This window comes from Ahaetulla prasina, chromosome 2 (genome assembly GCF_028640845.1).
Source record: "Ahaetulla prasina isolate Xishuangbanna chromosome 2, ASM2864084v1, whole genome shotgun sequence".
In the NCBI taxonomy this organism is placed as follows: domain Eukaryota; kingdom Metazoa; phylum Chordata; class Lepidosauria; order Squamata; family Colubridae; genus Ahaetulla; species Ahaetulla prasina.
Window position 1 is genome coordinate 197,463,587 of NC_080540.1, and position 17,068 is coordinate 197,480,654.

Here is a 17,068-nt window from a genome sequence, read left to right on the forward strand (position 1 = left end):
CGTTCATTCATGATATAAATATAGCCTAATGTGAAGAAATTATCAGCAAGCAGGAATTCATATACTGTAGGCCATACTGGGGAATTGTAGGAGTTGAAGTCGACACATCTTCAAGATGCCAAGATTGAGAAACTCTGCTCTAGGCATTGCTGTGAATAAATGACAGGCAGGAAAAAGATGATAATGCTTGGCAATGGCTAAGGGGATGCGAATGGATAAGTCATATAGGTGGGCTCAGTGAAATCACTGGAATGGGTTGCTACAGAATAGAATACAGAATAATGGAGTTGGAAGGGACCTTGTAGGACATCTAGTTCAACGCCCTGCTCAAGTGGGAGACCCTATACCATTTCTGAAAAGTGGCTGTCCAGTCTCTTCTTTAAAGCCTCAGTGACGGAGCACCCATAAGTTCTGAAGGCAAGCCGTTCTATTGGTTGATTCTTCTCACTATCAGGAAACTTCTCCTTATTTCTAGGTTGACTCTTTCCTTGATCCGTTTCCATCCATTGTTCCTGGTCTGGCTTTCAGGTGTTTTGGAAAATAGGCTGATCCCCTCCTCTCTGTGACAGTACCTAAATATTGAAACACTGCTATCATGTCATCCCTGGTCCTTCTCTTCACTAGCCAGGCCCAGTTCTTGCAACTGTTTTTCATGTTTTAGCCTCCAAGTCCCCTAATCATGGAGATGGGTCTAGATGGCAGATGTTTGTCCATATGGTTTCTCTACATCTAAAGAAATATTCCCTTGCTTTTAGGAACATCTAGTTGTAGGGAACAAAGAAGTCCTTCTCAATTCACACAGTTTGCAGGAAGGAGTTACTTCATCTTCCTTTCAGAAAAATAGAGAAAGTTTCCATGTTTGGGGCTAAATACTGTCCCAATACCAGCTCTCAGAATCTTTTCAATTTCCCCCTAATCTGTCCTTAGAAATTTAGTATAGCTATATTGCCATTTGTAATTTTTAATGGAATGAAAATTTGGGTCATCCTTATATGAAAGAAAGATACATTCTTTCCAGATATGGAAATATTTGATTTGGATCTAGGTATGATGTTTCTGTGCTGCACGCAGAACAATTCTAAATGCTATGTTAAACTGAAAGAGCCCATGGTTCTCCAGAAAGTTAGGCAAAAGTGGGTGTGTTTCATTCCTGCAACTTGAGATGAAAGATGACAGGAATTGATTTGAGGAGGAAGAGGATCTTGCAACTGTACAAGTGCTCTGCCACTGAATTTTGTGCACACCCCAATAACTGTGACATTTTCATTTCCCCCCACTCCTCCCCCGCATTTTCTATTAAAAAAAAAAGGACTGAAAATGCAATGTTGTTTTCAGAGAATTGCACTAAGAGCTGCTTGTATAACAAATGGGAGTGTTGTGATCCAGGCCCAAGTAGGTAGTAGGAAACTCAGTCAGTGAAAAAACAAACTTTATTCTCAGCGTAATTCAACTAAATTAAAGCAAATTCCTCCCAACACAAATTCCTCAGTCCTATCACCAACCTTGGTCCAATTAGGCAAACTGCCAAAGGCCTTTCTTGGCAAACGTTCAGAAGACACCGATACAAAATAAATGCAAGAAGACGAAGCTACCAACATTGTTTTCCGGCAAAGCCCGAACACCATTGCTGGTCTGTTTTAAGCCTTATGGGAGGGGCCAATCATCTCTTGGCCCTATTCCCGAGTCGTCCTCTTTGCTTGAACTGCTCTTGCCTTCGGGCAGCTCTTCTCATGCGTGCATTAGGAACAGGTGCCTCACTACTATCAGTCTCTGGAGGCTCTGGAGTCTGCACCTCAGTCCCTGATAGCCCTGGCCCCACCTCAGCCTCTGATTCAGAGCCCTCATCCAGGCCTTCCTCAGCCTCCAGGACTGGCCCACACTCTTCCTCAGCCTCATTGCTGTCCGACTCGGTCGCCAGCTCCACAGGCTGCTGGCGGACCACAACAGGGAGATTCCCAATGTTTGTGCTAGTTTTCCTAAGAGTTGTTATTTAATGTAACAGCAAGTCACATCGAAGTGGCTCTCTGGGATACATCATATGAACATCACAAGCCCACTGGCTTTAGGGAACTTATGAATCAGCTGTATTATCTTGAGATGATTCAAGGAAACGGAGAACTTCGGTCTGTATTCTGATGATCTATACTATAGTAACCTAGTCAGATGTACCATCTTTTGACATTGTAATCTAAAATCCTAAAATTGTTTGAGGTAGATCTGTGGCCACTACAGATTTATAGTGCCTTTTAGAATCATCCAGTCATTGTTTTGCCAAAATAATAACAATGAGGAAAGGCATTACCTCATCCCAGTGATGGCTCTGGCTGGATTATTCTCAAAATCCCGTGGAGATCGTGCCAATATCTTTTTTTTTTTCATCTTCCTGTCACAGCATGGCACATATGCTACTTTGCTATTTTATGTTAGTTTATTTATGGTCTTAGAAAGAGGGAATGGAAAAACATTTTAAATGGGCCAAGTTCCTTGGAAAGCAAATCTTGCCACCATGATTTTTTTCTCACCTCACTTTAGATGAAGGTCTGCAGGAGAGCTATGCATTATATCCATCTATATCGGTCCACAACATGATTTTTAAGTGTACTTTGATTGGCATTCACAAGGCTACCAGCGACATGTAGGTTTTTTTTAAAAAAAATATTATTTTAATCAAAGGGAAAAAAAGATAGCATTCTGCAAAGCATCAGCTTCAAATGTCATTTATTTCTAGCAGTGTCTGTGATACAGGCTCCAAATTAACCCAGAAGCATTCTAGAAAACAAAATGTTGGAACCTGCGGGCTTGGTGCTTTGCTTTGCTTTGGTCCTTTACCTGACAATCTACCCAATTGCCCAGGGGGGAAAAAACAAAGATAAAAGAGAGTGTTGTGGAAGGCTAGGAAAAAATTGTTAATCGGTTTCTTGTTAAATGATTTAAGTAATTTTCATTTCAGCCATTTTCTTCAGAGTGCTTAAAACATGCTGCCAAAATTCCACTTTTGCCATTAGCCCCATCAGTGTGGAGATCTTGACCTATTTCTTTTATGTGTATGTTTTTCTTTCTGTATTTAAAGAGTTATTTTGTCGGGGTTGAACTACAAAGTAATGTGTTTTCATGAGAGGAAGAGAACATAAAAATAGCCCTACTGAATTTGGCCTAAGCTTAACTAACAAGTCTTTTGCCTCATACAATGATCCACTAGATGCACCTAAGAAGCACAAGATCCTTTCTTTCCCATTGTTTTCTTGGGTTTTTAGTATATAGTGGTGGATTGCTTCTATGGCTCCTACCCGGTTTAGTATAGATTCGTTCTTTCTTTTCTTTTTTTCCTCCTACAGGAACTGGTCAAACTTCTCCACAAAGCTCTGGAGGCAGCTCAGCAAGAGAAACGAGAGTCCTGCAGATATCTGGTCACAGATACGGAAAAAGACAGGCTGGAATTAGTGCGCCACAAAGTGAGGCAGATTGCTGAGCTGAACAAACAGGTTCAAGTGCTAGAGATGGAAAAGAAAGACCTGGAACAGGAGGCTGCTTTGAAGGAGGAGCACCTCAAAGAGCTGAGAGAACATGTGCAACTCTTGATGGACAAAAATGAAGCAAAGCAACAAGTCATCCTCAAGCTGACAGAACAGCTCACTAGAGAGTTGCCCGACTCTGTTACTGAGGCGGACAGCATCATGACGGAGATTGAACACCTAAAGGTACTCTGAGAGGAATTCACAACTAGGCTCAAATTGTATAATCAGTACAATATTGTTGCGTTCTGGCTATATAGCCTTTCACAATTTCACACTTATTGTTTTGCCAATGATATGCCTGTGCGTCACATATATATGTAGACACTTCTAAAAATAGAACAGGATTGGGCAACGGATTCACCCTCCTAAAAACTACTGACTCATATTTAGTTTACAAGTTTGTGGCAGTTACAATAGAGAAAATATGTTTCAAATAAATGGATGAAAAACAGAGAACAAATTTATGTAAATTACGGTACATTATGCGTCGTCGTTGACTTAAAATAATCCATGTAATTGAAAATGGCACAATGATCTTTGTAAGGTTCATGCAAGCAGCACAGCTACGATAAGCCCACAGTTTGCACCAATTATGTGCAGATTTAACTTTTATATATTTGTTAGAATGGGCAGTGCGTAGCCTTAGCGGCTGCAGCCAAAACTAACAAAACTGATGTTGTAAGTCAGTGTGGTCACATGACATTGTGCTTAAGAACCTTGCTACTTTGCTTAGAGATGGAGCTGCCAGTCCCTATTGCAGTTGGTAAGTGAAGGCTATCTACATCATAGCCTCTTGAAATAAGTCTTAAACAGTATTTTAAATGAACTGATAAAACCTTATAGATTATAAATGTCTAGTGCATCTGCAGCAGTACACATAAAAGGTTTCTTGTTGATGATCTAAGAATGTGAGAATACATTGTTCCTCTTTGATTAGTCCTAAGCCAGAGAAGGCTTTGAACTGTATCTATGTCATGAATATCCATCAATCTGTCTTGAGTCCTCAGTTGTATGGGGTTTAGTTCCCATTGGCTAATCAGATTAATACTGTAAGTCATTGGTCTATTTATCTGTGTGACTGTAACATTTGTCAAAGTCTACACAGACATTAGAAGGGTGAAGACTTATGTTACATTTTAGGCCAATGTTCTTGATAAATTTGGAAAAGTGAAGGGTCACCACACAGAAATAAAAAGAGCCTGATCCATTCATCCTTCCTTCCTTCCTTTGTTCATTCATTCATTCATTTCTTCCTTGTTGAGATCTCAGTGTCCATCAATTTATACCTAATTTCATGCACATTTTAGGGTGACGGTTACTTTAAATGCTTTTTCCTGGCTTTTTCTCAGGATGATCTTGAGGCATACAAGACTCAAAACCAATTTTTGAACTCCGAGGTCCACCAGGTTAGCAAAATATGGAGCACAGTGGCACAGAGAGAAAAAAACCTTCTGATGAAGGTAAGAAGCAAGGCTATTTGACTCACATTGGTGTTTTGATTTTCTTCTTCCATTTTTAATTTGATTTTCAAATATATAGGAAGTTTTCTACTTGTCTGTCAAACACAGGAACTTTTTATTTGCTCATTTCTCAGGTCACTGGCATATGATTGTTCACATGGTGCTGTTTGAGGAGGGCCACTTGATTGGCTTCACCCAAATTTTGGGCTAGCTGTGGGTTCAATTTTCACATGTGAATTCAGAGATATGGAAAAAATTATTTTACCCACAAACACATCTATGTATAGATTGGTTCAGTATGATTGCAACATTTCAGGATTCCCTATATGTAGATAGACAAAATTGCAACATTTCAGGATTCCCTAGATGTGGACAGACAAAATAATTCCAAGAGGAACCAAACTTGGGTTGAGAGGCACAACCCAATGGAGACTTAAATAGATAACTTGAGTATAGGAGTTTCATGATGGTAAGAAACACCCATCCGTAGATAGCTGCTAATGCCTGTTTACCCCCCATAATTATGTGATTAAAGCATAAATATTGTCTACATATCAAATGTCTAGCCTCATAAATTGATGGTATGAACTACCATCTTTTTTTTATTTTATTTTTTATTAAAAAAGTTTTAACAAGCAAAAACATTTTCCCCCTTTTCCCCCCCCTCCCCCCCACTCCCCGGCTTCCCGGTCAATCACAAGGTATTGTTATACATAAACCAAACATAGAGTAAAATTTTCCCTTCTAATCCAATTAACCTCATCCAAATCTTTTCATTTCCTAACCCCCCATTATATAAAATAATACTTCCTAATTATTCAAAGGCAATCTGATATTTCTTAATCTGATATCTGTTTTGTAAATAATCAATCCATTTTTTCCATTCAATTAAATATCTTTCCTGCGTATTGTCTTTCAAAAAAGCTGAGATTTTAGCCATCTCAGCCAAGTTAGTAACTTTCAATATCCATTCTTCTATTGTAGGTAACTCTTTTTTCTTCCAATATTGTCCAATCAACAGCCTTGCTGCTGTTATTAAGTTCAAAATCAATTTAGTCTCAGTCACTGTACAATCCGTTATAATTCCCAAAAGGAAAAATTGCGGCAGGAACTTTATCTTCTTCTTCAGGACATTTTGAATAATCCACCAAATTCTTATCCAAAAGGCCTTAATTTTCTTGCAAGTCCACCAAATATGAAAATATGTAGCATCATCACAGTCACATCTCCAACATTTCGCTTGGATATCAGGATACATACATGATAATTTTTTAGGATCTAAGTGCCATCTATAAAACATCTTATAAAAATTTTCCCTTAAATTCTGTGCTTGTGTAAACTTAACATTTCTAACCCAGATTTTCTCCCATGTTTCCAACATTATTGGTTCCTGAATATTCTGTGCTCATTTTATCATACAATCCTTTACCAAATCCTTTTCCGAATCTATTTCAAGCAACACATTATACAATCTCTTTATATGCTCCTGGGTCTGATTTCTAATTTGCTTTATTAAATTTTCCTCTCTTTGCATTATACCAATTTTTTGATCTTCTTTCCATCTAGCACTTAGTATTGAAACCAAGTATAATTCCTCTCTTCTTCATTTAATACCTGTAATGATTTTAATTACAAGCTACCTCCTTCAGCATACAAAAGTTCTTTATAAGTAATCATTTCCTGTTTCTGTTCTATATTTATATTCTCTATTGCATGTCTGGGGCTCACCCATATAGGAATCTTATAGTCTAGTTTATAGGAATATTTTTCCAGACCCGCAAAAGAGCACTTCTCAACATATGACTCTTAAAAGCCCTACCCACTTTTTTTCGTAAAATAAATACGCATGCCATCCATATAATAAGTCATAACCTTCTATATTCAAAATTCTTTCCTCCGTTAAATTAAACCAATCACTTATTACTGAAAGGGCTACTGCTTCATAATATAATTTAAAATTAGGCATTTTTAGGCCTCCTCTTTCCCGTGAGTCCTGAATTATTTTCATTTTAACCCTCGCCTTTTTACCTTGCCATATAAATTTATTAATCCCAATCTGCCATTCCTCCAAATTTTTATCTTTCTTGATTATTGGTATCATCTGGAACAAAAACAGAAATCTAGGTAACACATTCATTTTGATAACCGCTATCCTCCCCAATAACGATAATTGCTACCATCTTCAAATAGAGATTGTATGGTCATCTGAGATAGTCTGATAGACGACCAAGGAGTCTTCACTGAGCAAGGGGCTGGACTTGATTATTTATAAGGTCCCTTCCTACTCAATGATAATATGAATTATCATCTAAATAGGTCCCTAGCATCACATTCAAAATGAGGCAATCCAGTTAAAAGCAGCTATGATGATTAGCGGATGGAAAAGAGAGAATCCTTAATTTAACCCAATGTTACTACCAATTCAATGACTGATTGCCAAATTCATATGAAGAAAATAACATACTGCAGTTGTTACTTTTTGGGAAAATATACAAGGGCAGAATTTTTTTCACCATTCCCTAAAACTGACTGGCTGTTGAATTCCCATAGCAGATAAAGTGCTTCAAAACCAGCAGTGTGGTGTGTCAGTGTTCTTTGCAATACCTTCCATGTATTCATCTTCGAACGTCTTAAAATCACTTCCCTTCAAAAATATCATGAAATCCCAATTCAGAAAAAGTTAACAGAATTGCAGGTTTCTTGCAATGACAACACTAATGGGGGGGGGGGGGAAACCCCATCTAACAAATATACAAAAGCACACTACGTACTCTATGAGGGGTGCAATGGCCTAGCAGCTGGGCTTGTCAACTGAAAGTTAGCAGTTTGAGACTTTAGTGCAGCAGGATGGGGTTAGCCCCTGTTCTTGCCCCAGCTGCTGCCCAGTTCAAAAGCATGCAAACGCAAGTAGAAAAATGCCACTTCTTTGAGAAATTAACAGTGTTCTGTGCCCCTTGATGTATAGTCATGCTGGCCACATGACCATGGAAATGTCTTTGAATAATGTTGGCTCCCTCAGCTAGAAAAGGCAGATAAGCACCGCCCCCTACAGTCAAACTTAACTGGGGAATCCTTTATCTTTACTTACTATATACAGGTCAAATGAACTACAGGACACATGAATTTATACTAACAAGATCAGATTCCTGTCTCAAACAATTGATTTCAATACTCCCTGCTTTAATCTGTAGATGGTTGCTTTATTCTTTCTTTCTTTTTTTAAATAAACTTAAAAATCAGAACACATTCAGAATGAATCCAAGAAGCAGATGGAACAATCCTTTATTTTGACAATCGTTTTTTTCTCTTCGTGCGACAGTGCACTCAACTGCAAGCCCACAATTGCCAGATTGAAAGCAAGTACCTGATGTCTCTACGGACCCTGCAGGGGCTGCCGGATTTGTCTAAAGAACACAGGGCATTGGTGACAGGACTCATTGAAGAGGCACTGCAATGGGATATGAAAGAAGAAACCTTGATTCCTATTCAGCTAAGCCCAGTCAAGTAAATTACTAATAGGACCATTTGTGAAAGAGGCATGGCATGCCTATGGAATGGGTCAGTGATATCTTCAGTGGGGTGGGGGAGAAAGCAAGATTGGGGGATTTTCTGTCTGTGTTGTAACATTGCACACGCCACCAAAATGGGCGGAGCTTCTAGTGCCACAATGCTACTTCCAGCATTCTAATGAAAGCGACGAGAGTCTGCAGATTTATTTATTTATTTTTATTTAGTTAGTTAGTTTGTCAAACATGTACAAGATAACAGATATAAGTATAAACATGGATATGAACACAGGAAATGGGTAAGAATAAATGGGGACAGTAGGACAGGGATGGTAAGCACACTGGTGCGCTTATGCACGCCCCCTTACAGACCTCTTAGGAATGGGCTGAGGTCCACAGTAGACAGTTTAAGATGAAAGTTTTGGGGGTTTGAGGATGTAACAACAGAGACAGATGGGATGGTTTGTATTTGTACCAGGCTCACTGTGGCTGGAAACAAGAATTTTAGATTCATTCTTTCAACCGATGGCCCACTACGTGTCCTTATGCTGTTTTTGCAATAACGTAGGTTAAGTTGAGGTAAGTTAACTTAGCTTTAGTTGCTGGTCGTCATTGTGTATTCAAACAGCAGATAAATGTAGGTCACTTTACTTGCCTTATTTTTCAGAGTTTTTTGGTCCGTGTTATTGTAACAGCTAAAAAAAAGTAGATCATTAGTCTGACTAATTTTTATTGATTCCTTCGGGAATCTCCAAAAGATGCCTCCAATTTTATTTAACATTGTTACAATGTTTGTATAGTATGCTTCAAGACAATTCACATTTTCACCTCCAGTGTGGCCTAATAATTTGTCATTTCCCTAATTCTGTTCTTTCCACTGTTTAGTCAATATGATGATTACGGGTTTTTGACAGTTCCTGAATATGAAGCTGCAGACTGGAAGCTCTTGGCCAAAATCCAGGCCCTGGAGATCAAATGCACCAATCTGAACAAGGAGACCACGGAGAAACCTCTCTCCGAGCGATGGAATAACCTTGGGGAACTGACTCCCTCCTCGGAGCTAAAAAGTTTATTGCGGTGTGGTGTCCCAGCAATGCATCGTCCAAGGGTATGGAGGTGGATTATCAGCCATCGGTTAAAGCAAATACGCTCTGCTGGTCATTACCACAGTTTACTCAAGAAGTGTGAAAATGCTGAGCACCCAGCTTCCCAGCAAATTGAACTGGATCTGCATCGCACGCTGCCCAACAATAGACATTTTATGTCACCGACTTCCCAGCTTATTCCCAAACTCAGAAGAGTTTTACTTGCATTCTCCTGGCAAAATCCAACCATCGGCTATTGCCAAGGACTGAACAGGTGCCTGCTTACGTTTCTTATATTTCTTCGTTTCAAATGTATTTTTTTTTAAAATTTGCATTTATATCCCGCCCTTCTCCGAAGACTCAGGGCGGCTTACACTATGTTAGCAATAGTCTTCATCCATTTGTATATTATATATATACAAAGTCAACTTATTGTCCCCAACAATCTGGGTCCTCATTTTACCTACCTTATAAAGTATAGAAGGCTGAGTCAACCTTGGGCCTGGTGGGACTTGAACCTGCAAGTAATTGCAAGCAGCTGTGTTTATAACAGACTGTCTTACCAGCCTGAGCCACCAGAGGCCCTTGTAGCAAAGTTTTTAAAAGAATCCTCTGGATCTTCAGCGTTTGTTGTTATTTTCATTTTGCTGTAATTTTCAACATTGAAAATTCAGATTTGTAACCATCTCAAGTGTCACGTGTCTAATGTGTGATATGTTTACCTGCTTTAGTTATAATGGTGTCTTACTCATCCTAGACTGGCTGCCATTGCCTTGCTGATCCTAGAAGAGGAAGAAGAAGCTTTCTGGTGCTTAGTTCATATCACAAATAATTTAATGCCTCACGATTACTACAGCAACTCATTAATAGGCTCGCAAGTAAGTCTGAGGCTCCCTTCTGTGCTGAGGAATAGGATAATTACAGAATTTTATACTGTGAGAAATAAGTAATTTTGAGAATTGCTTATATTATAGCAGAACCTATTGGAAGGATCTACAGAATACAGAATAACAGAGTTGGAAGGGACCTTGGAGGTCTTCTAATCCAACACCCTGCTCAAGCAGGAGACCCTATACCATTTCTGACAAGTTGCTGTCCAGTCTCTTCTTAAAGGCCTCCAGTAATGGAGCACCCACAATCTCTGAAGGCAAGCCATTCCACTGGCTGATTGTTCTCACTGTTAGGAAATTTCCCCTTAGTTCTAGGTTGCTTCTCTTCTTCATTAGTTTCCATCCATTGTTTCTTGTCTTGCCTTCTGGTGCTTTGGAAAATAGGTTGACACCTCCACCCCCCACTTCTTTGTGGCAGCCCCTTTGTGGCAGCCCCTCAAACATTGTGTCACCCCAGTCCTCCTTTTCTCTAGACTGGCCATATTCAATTCCTGCAACCTAAAATTCCTGCAACCTAAAACCATGTTTTAGTCTCCAGGCCCCTAATCATCTTTGTTGCTGTTCTCTGCACACTTTCTTTACATGCTTTTTATAATATGGTGACCAAAACTGGATGCAGTATTCCAGATGTGGTCTTACTAAGGTTTTATAATGCGGTACTAGTACTTCTCATGATTGTGACTCTATCCCTCTGTTTATGCAACCAAGGATTGCATTAGCTTTTTTGACTTTTTTGCACACTATTGGCTCATATCTAAGTGATTGTCCCTCTCACAGTTATGGCTTTTGACCATATACTGTATATGGATCTCATACACTATATAGCTGATCTCATTGCAGTAGCTACAATGTAAGACTGAATGTTTGCTTCAAAGTGCTGGAAATAATATTAAAACGTTCTTTAAATGGTTCCAGACAGGAGTATCTAAAAGACCTCATTTTTCCATATAGATCTTCCTCTCTATAAGAATTATCAACCTGTGAGACCATAGAAATGAAGAATAGCCTTTTTAACATAAGCGTTTATCACTATTGCTATTTTGCCAAATCCAGGTAGATCAAAAAGTTTTCAAAGACATCTTATCAGAGAAGCTTCCCAGGTTGACAGCGCACTTGGATCAACTTCAAATTGACCTGTCCTTAGTGACCTTTAACTGGTTCCTGGTTGTTTTTGTCGATAGTCTTGTCAGTGATCTCCTCTTCAGAGTTTGGGATGCTTTCCTCTATGAAGGTGCAAAGGTAAGAAAGTTCTATTCATCCACAAAGTTGGTTAAATGTCTTCCTATATTTCCCAGCAGCTAGACCATTTTACACCAATTTTCTGGACACCTAATGTGTTTATTGAATCTTTACTATCTTTGTAAATTATTCAGGTGTGACTACATCCTTCCAGTAATACACTACATGAAATCAACCAAGTTTCTTTTTGCCCCAGGTGATATTCCGTTACGCACTTGCAATTTTTAAATATAACGAAGAAGCAATATTGAAGATTCAGGACAATCTGGAATTCTATCAATATATTCGTTTTTTCACCAAAACTATCTGTGATGGCAGGTAAGAATATTTTTAGAAGCTAAAGGCAGTGCAGGAAAACTGCACCAGGGGCCTCTAGTGGCTCAGCAGACTAAGTATGTCTGTTATTAACACGGCTGCTTGCAATTACTGCAGGTTCAAGTCCCACCAGGCCCAAGGTTGACTCAGCCTTCCATCCTTTATAAGGTAGGTAAAATGAGGACCCAGATTGTTGAGGGCAATAAAAGTTGACTTTGTATATAATATACAATGGATGAAGACTATTGCTTAACACATTGTAAGCCGCCCTGAGTCTTCGGAGAAGGGCGGGATATAAATTCAAAATTAAAAAAAAACCCAACACAGGTCAAGTAGTTTATTGCTGAGGCAAATGGGAAGCTGACAGGCTGCCACCTGGACTAAAACGAGTCTCTGTTTCTTTATTAAGCCACACCGGTCTTAATTCCTCATGTTGTTTGCCCAGTCTTGAAATAAACACAATAGTCAGATGGCAAACTCACTAACTCTAAGGAAGGGGCTTCTACTTGTATGATGTGAAAAGGATTCTTGAGCACTAAACAAGTAAATAGACTTTGTTAATGTCCTTTTTCCTTCCCATTTCAATATACTCACTGATGGGTTTTGATATTCCTGATCTCTAAATCTGTGTCTCTGTGTTTTCCTAATTTGATTGACCACCAAATCTAATATCATGGGTGTCTCTGAGGGTGTGGCAAAGGGGGATTAATAATGATGAGGGTATGATGGCATCTCACAAGTTTCATGTTGTGCGTACTTGCACCATGTCAGGATGCAAGCACATTTGAGAGATAATGTCATTATCCAGAGCAGGGGTCTCCAACCTTGGCCACTTTAAGACTTTAAGACAGCAAAGCTGGCTGGGGAATTCTGGGAGTTGAAGTCCATAAGTCTTAAAGTAGCCAAGGTTGGAGACCCCTGATCCAGAGGACACATTGGCATCATCGTAGTTTGCTGCAGATGTTTTTGTCTAATATAAAGTTTCAATTAACTGCATATAAAAGAAGCTTCTCAGGAAATCTGAATTACTGTGATCTAAGAGAGGCCTTTGGCAGAACAGCACAAACATGTTGCTCTTTGGAATGGCATTTTGTAAACTGCTACATTTTGAAGAAGGATATTTCTCTTCCAAATGTATGTTCAGCCAGAGTTACCAGATTTCTACTTCTTGTTTGACTCATGTAGTTCTCCTCTTCCAGAAAGTTGATGAGCATCGCCTTCGGTGATATGAATCCGTTTCCCATGAAGCTGCTTCAGAATCGACGTGAAGTTCACAGATTAAAAGTGGAAGCTGAGCTGAGAGAACTGGAGCAGCTAAAGGCCCAGTATGTGAAGGAACAAGCTGAACATGCAGCCAGCCAGCTAGATGGACCCGCGAGTGAGGAGGAAGAAGAGATGTAACTTTCATTTACTCTCTGATCATCTCTAAACATTGTCTTTGTTTGAAACAGAAAGGCAGCAGTTATTTATGATAAGCATTTGGCACCTGGTGCAATGAATGCAGATGTACTGGATAGTTTGCAAGTCCACCACAAATAAGGGTATATCATGCCTTATTTTTATTATGTCTTTTCTGGATATTTTTGTGGTGCAGAAAAAAATCCTGAATTGCATTCCACTAGAGATTTTCTGCTACTCTGACGCTAAATCATAAGAATCCCCGTAGAACTTAGTATGATATACAACTACAGCCATTATGATTTGTGAACCCTAATTTATGGCAGGCCTGCACAACTTGTGAAGAAGAAAGGACCACATTGATAAATTAAGAATACTTACAGGCTGCATTGGATACCGAGTGGCAGCAAGGCTGGTTGTTGGCAGCATCACTAAAGCCTGGAGGCACTTGGCAGTGTGTCTTTTAGGGAAGCAACAGGAGATCTGTCATGATGGTGGTGATTTTTTGGTGGTAGTGAATTTATTGACCTTTTTAAAAATGCTAGTGGACCTTCAAGGCTGCTTGCCGGGCTGTGTATGGCCCACAGGCTAAAAATGCAGGCTGATTTTGGTCTACTAGTACCTGTGGTTCATTCCAGTGTAGCTTTCTCAGCCAACCATGAGTGAAGCAAATGTGGATTAACCTAAAGTATGAGTCGTACTTTTATTACGCATATACCAAATTTTCCCTTTTTTGCTTTCCTCATTTTATAGCAGGCTTTCTAATCAATTGGTTTTCCTGCAGAGATTGGACTAGATCACTGTTTCTCAATCTTAGCAACTCTAACCTTTTGTTGGTTGGGGAATTCTGGGAATTGAAATCCATACATCTTAAAGCTGCTGAAATGGGGAAACATGGAATTACTGGTAGATGATTCTTGTGGTCCATTCAGAACTACCATTCTGTGATTCTATTAGACAACCCATGACCCCTTAGGGTTGTTTCAGAGATATTTCCTTACCACATTCATTCCTCAATGCCTTTAACAATGGTGCAGCTTCTAATGTACTTGAACAGGTCTTAAAAATTCAGGGATATATTTAAAGATGTATCTGCCTTAAAAGTAGCCCGTATTGAACTGTACAGCACAGTCAAACATCCGGCGTTACCAACAGGAAACGTTTTATGGCATTTTATATTATGTTTTATAAACTTTCCCAAATTTCAATTCCATGGAAGTCATAGACCCTGGATTTTGGATACATTCTATAAGGTAGCTCATTTGAGGTACCTTGGTCCAAAAAACGTTGCCCTACGATGAACCATTCCACCTAGTCAAAGGTTACGGGAACAATAGTATATAGATAGATGAATCCAGGGGTGAAATCCAGCAGGTTCTGACAGGTTCTGGAGAACCGGTAGCGGAAATTTTGAGTAGTTCGGAGAACCGGCAAATACCAACTCTGGCTGGCCCCAGAGCGGGATGGGAATGGAGATTTTGCAGTATTCTTCCCCTGGAGTGGGGTGGAAATGGAGATTTTGCAGTATTCCTCCTCTGCCACACCCACTAAGCCATACCACGCCCACCAAGCCACGCCCACAGAACCAGTAGTAAAAAAAATTGGATTTCACCACTGGATGAAGCTATATACTATATATTTCAGTTGTTTATAGATAGATGAATCAATGCTTTGTAGATTTCAGAATGGAGAGGGGAGAAAAGTACCTAAACAGGAAGGTTCTTTCTTAGTGATATTTGGTGATATTTTTTCAGCACTTTATCCACAAATTTTTGCACTTGGGGCATAGAACATAGAATCATATGACTGGAAGAAGACCCTGGAAGTCTTTTAGTCCAATCCACTGTACAAGGCAGGAGGCCTTATACCATCCCTGTCAAATGGTTGTCCAGCGTATTTTTGAAAAACCTCCATGATGAAGCACCCACAACTCCAGGAGGCAAGCTGTTCCATTGATTAATTGTTCTCATTGTGCATCTTCTTTCCCCTTTTTCTGCTACTAATAGATAATTGTAACACCTGGAATGCAGGTCCTTACCCAAAGAGATAAGAGCCAAGTGATGTATTCATTAGATTAAAAGCAAGAATGCAAAAGGCGTGGGGGGGGGGTGCCCAGGTGAGTGTTGCCTCTCCCCACCTTCGCCCATTTTACCATTTCCCACTACCAGCTTCTTCTTACAACAGCCTTGGTGGTGTTTCCTGCTTCTTCTCCAACCCTGCACATCTTCCTACCCCTTGTAACCATTCTGTAAATCCTCCCCCAAATCTTTTCCATCTCATTCAGTCATTAGGATTGAAGCATTTTATTTATTTATTTAAATTGAAGGAGCAGCAAGTCAGATGTTTTGCTCCCCAAAAATCCTTTTTCCACCCTTTGGGGTGGCCATAACAAAGTAGAAGTACTCGTTTTACTTTGAAAGTGATGGGAGACATAGGAAGCTGTTTCTGTGTCACCTAAAAAAAAACTTGCAGAACATTTATTGTTAAAAGTTATCTTCAGTGTTGTACCACCCCCTGCTGATAGGCTGTGGACCTGCAACAAAAACCCTACCACTAAATAAAAAAATAAAATGGCTTCATTCACTTTGATCCCAACCATGTCCATTGCGCATAGCATGCTGTGCAAAGCCTATCCCTGCGGTCAAATAGCAGTTGACATAGGAAGATTATTTCTTCATAGTCTGTTCCATGCTAGATCCCTCTAAGGGGGATTTAAAATCTCAAGAATTACTCTTTGTTAGCTCAAGATCCTATTTCTGTGTGTATTTTAATGAGGTAGTTAATTAAGTGGTGCATATCTGTCATTCTTTTCCTCCTCAATTATGTAAACATTTGCCAAGGACTCCAATCTGAAATCTCCCATTCTATGATTGGGGTTTAACTTAACAAGTGCAATTGTCTGTGCTCAAATTAGCATCCTGTCTGAGAATGGAAAAGACTACAGAAGACGGCCTGAGGCAGAACTTTCTGAGAAGGCAAAGCCTTATGCAAGTCCTCAAGAATTGACATTTCAAAAAAAAATAAATAAAAATCAGGGGAAACTGTAATGTATTTGAATTTTAGGAGGGAAATTTGGGCGGGAAAATGCACGTTGCTGATTGGCTGATGCCTCAGCCAAAATGCTATTTAAAGAGGGGTTTTTGCCTATTGGCTTTTGCTGGGATCACAATAAACTACAGAGCTGTTGTCACTTGTATCATCTCCTGCCTCGTCATTGCCCGAACTTAACATTGGCGACGAAGGTGGGATTTTGAAGGCAGCGAGACTAGGAAAAGAGCTGAAGGAGTGACTTAGTTTAAAACCCAGCCAGTAGTAAGAGCGGATACATAGCGATGTCTAGCTATACACCGCCAGCGCCATTCGACCCAGCCAAGGAGAAATGGGGGTCGTACATGGCTCGTTTCGAGTGTTTCCTCGAAGCTAACAAACTGCAAGGAGTATCGGATAATGGCAAGCGCCATTCCTGAGCCACTGTGGGCCAGAAGTCTTCGATACCGCCGAATCGCTGTCGGAACCAACGCCGGTACAGTCGGTGCCATGGCAAACGCTACAGATGACGCTACGAGCACACTACGCGCCGGTGCCATCAAAGTTTGTACAACGGTTCGAGTTGAGGCAAAGAGTTCAGTGAGAGGGCGAATCGATAAGCGTCTACATGGC

General features: G+C 39.9%; 1 protein-coding gene across 4 annotated transcripts in view; it reads left to right on the plus strand.

Moving 5' to 3' along the window:
• Window positions 1-16,796, plus strand: part of TBC1D2 (TBC1 domain family member 2) — a 31,936-nt gene extending 15,140 nt beyond the window's left edge. Inside the window, exons 1-9 of one of the 4 annotated variants that reach the window (XM_058171109.1) lie at window positions 2,531-2,635; window positions 3,336-3,698; window positions 4,865-4,975; window positions 8,295-8,479; window positions 9,367-9,840; window positions 10,324-10,444; window positions 11,510-11,695; window positions 11,892-12,013; window positions 13,210-16,796. In XM_058171109.1, coding sequence (XP_058027092.1) covers window positions 3,498-3,698; window positions 4,865-4,975; window positions 8,295-8,479; window positions 9,367-9,840; window positions 10,324-10,444; window positions 11,510-11,695; window positions 11,892-12,013; window positions 13,210-13,411 — 1,602 coding nt within the window. In that variant the 5' untranslated portion in view covers window positions 2,531-2,635; window positions 3,336-3,497 and the 3' untranslated portion in view covers window positions 13,412-16,796. Of the gene's footprint in view, window positions 1-2,530; window positions 2,636-3,335; window positions 3,699-4,864; window positions 4,976-8,294; window positions 8,480-9,366; window positions 9,841-10,323; window positions 10,445-11,509; window positions 11,696-11,829; window positions 12,014-13,209 lie in introns of those variants that run through there. The other 3 variants (XR_009153660.1, XM_058171107.1, XM_058171108.1) reach the window with 3 other exon arrangements.
• The last annotated feature ends 272 nt before the right edge of the window (window positions 16,797-17,068 follow it).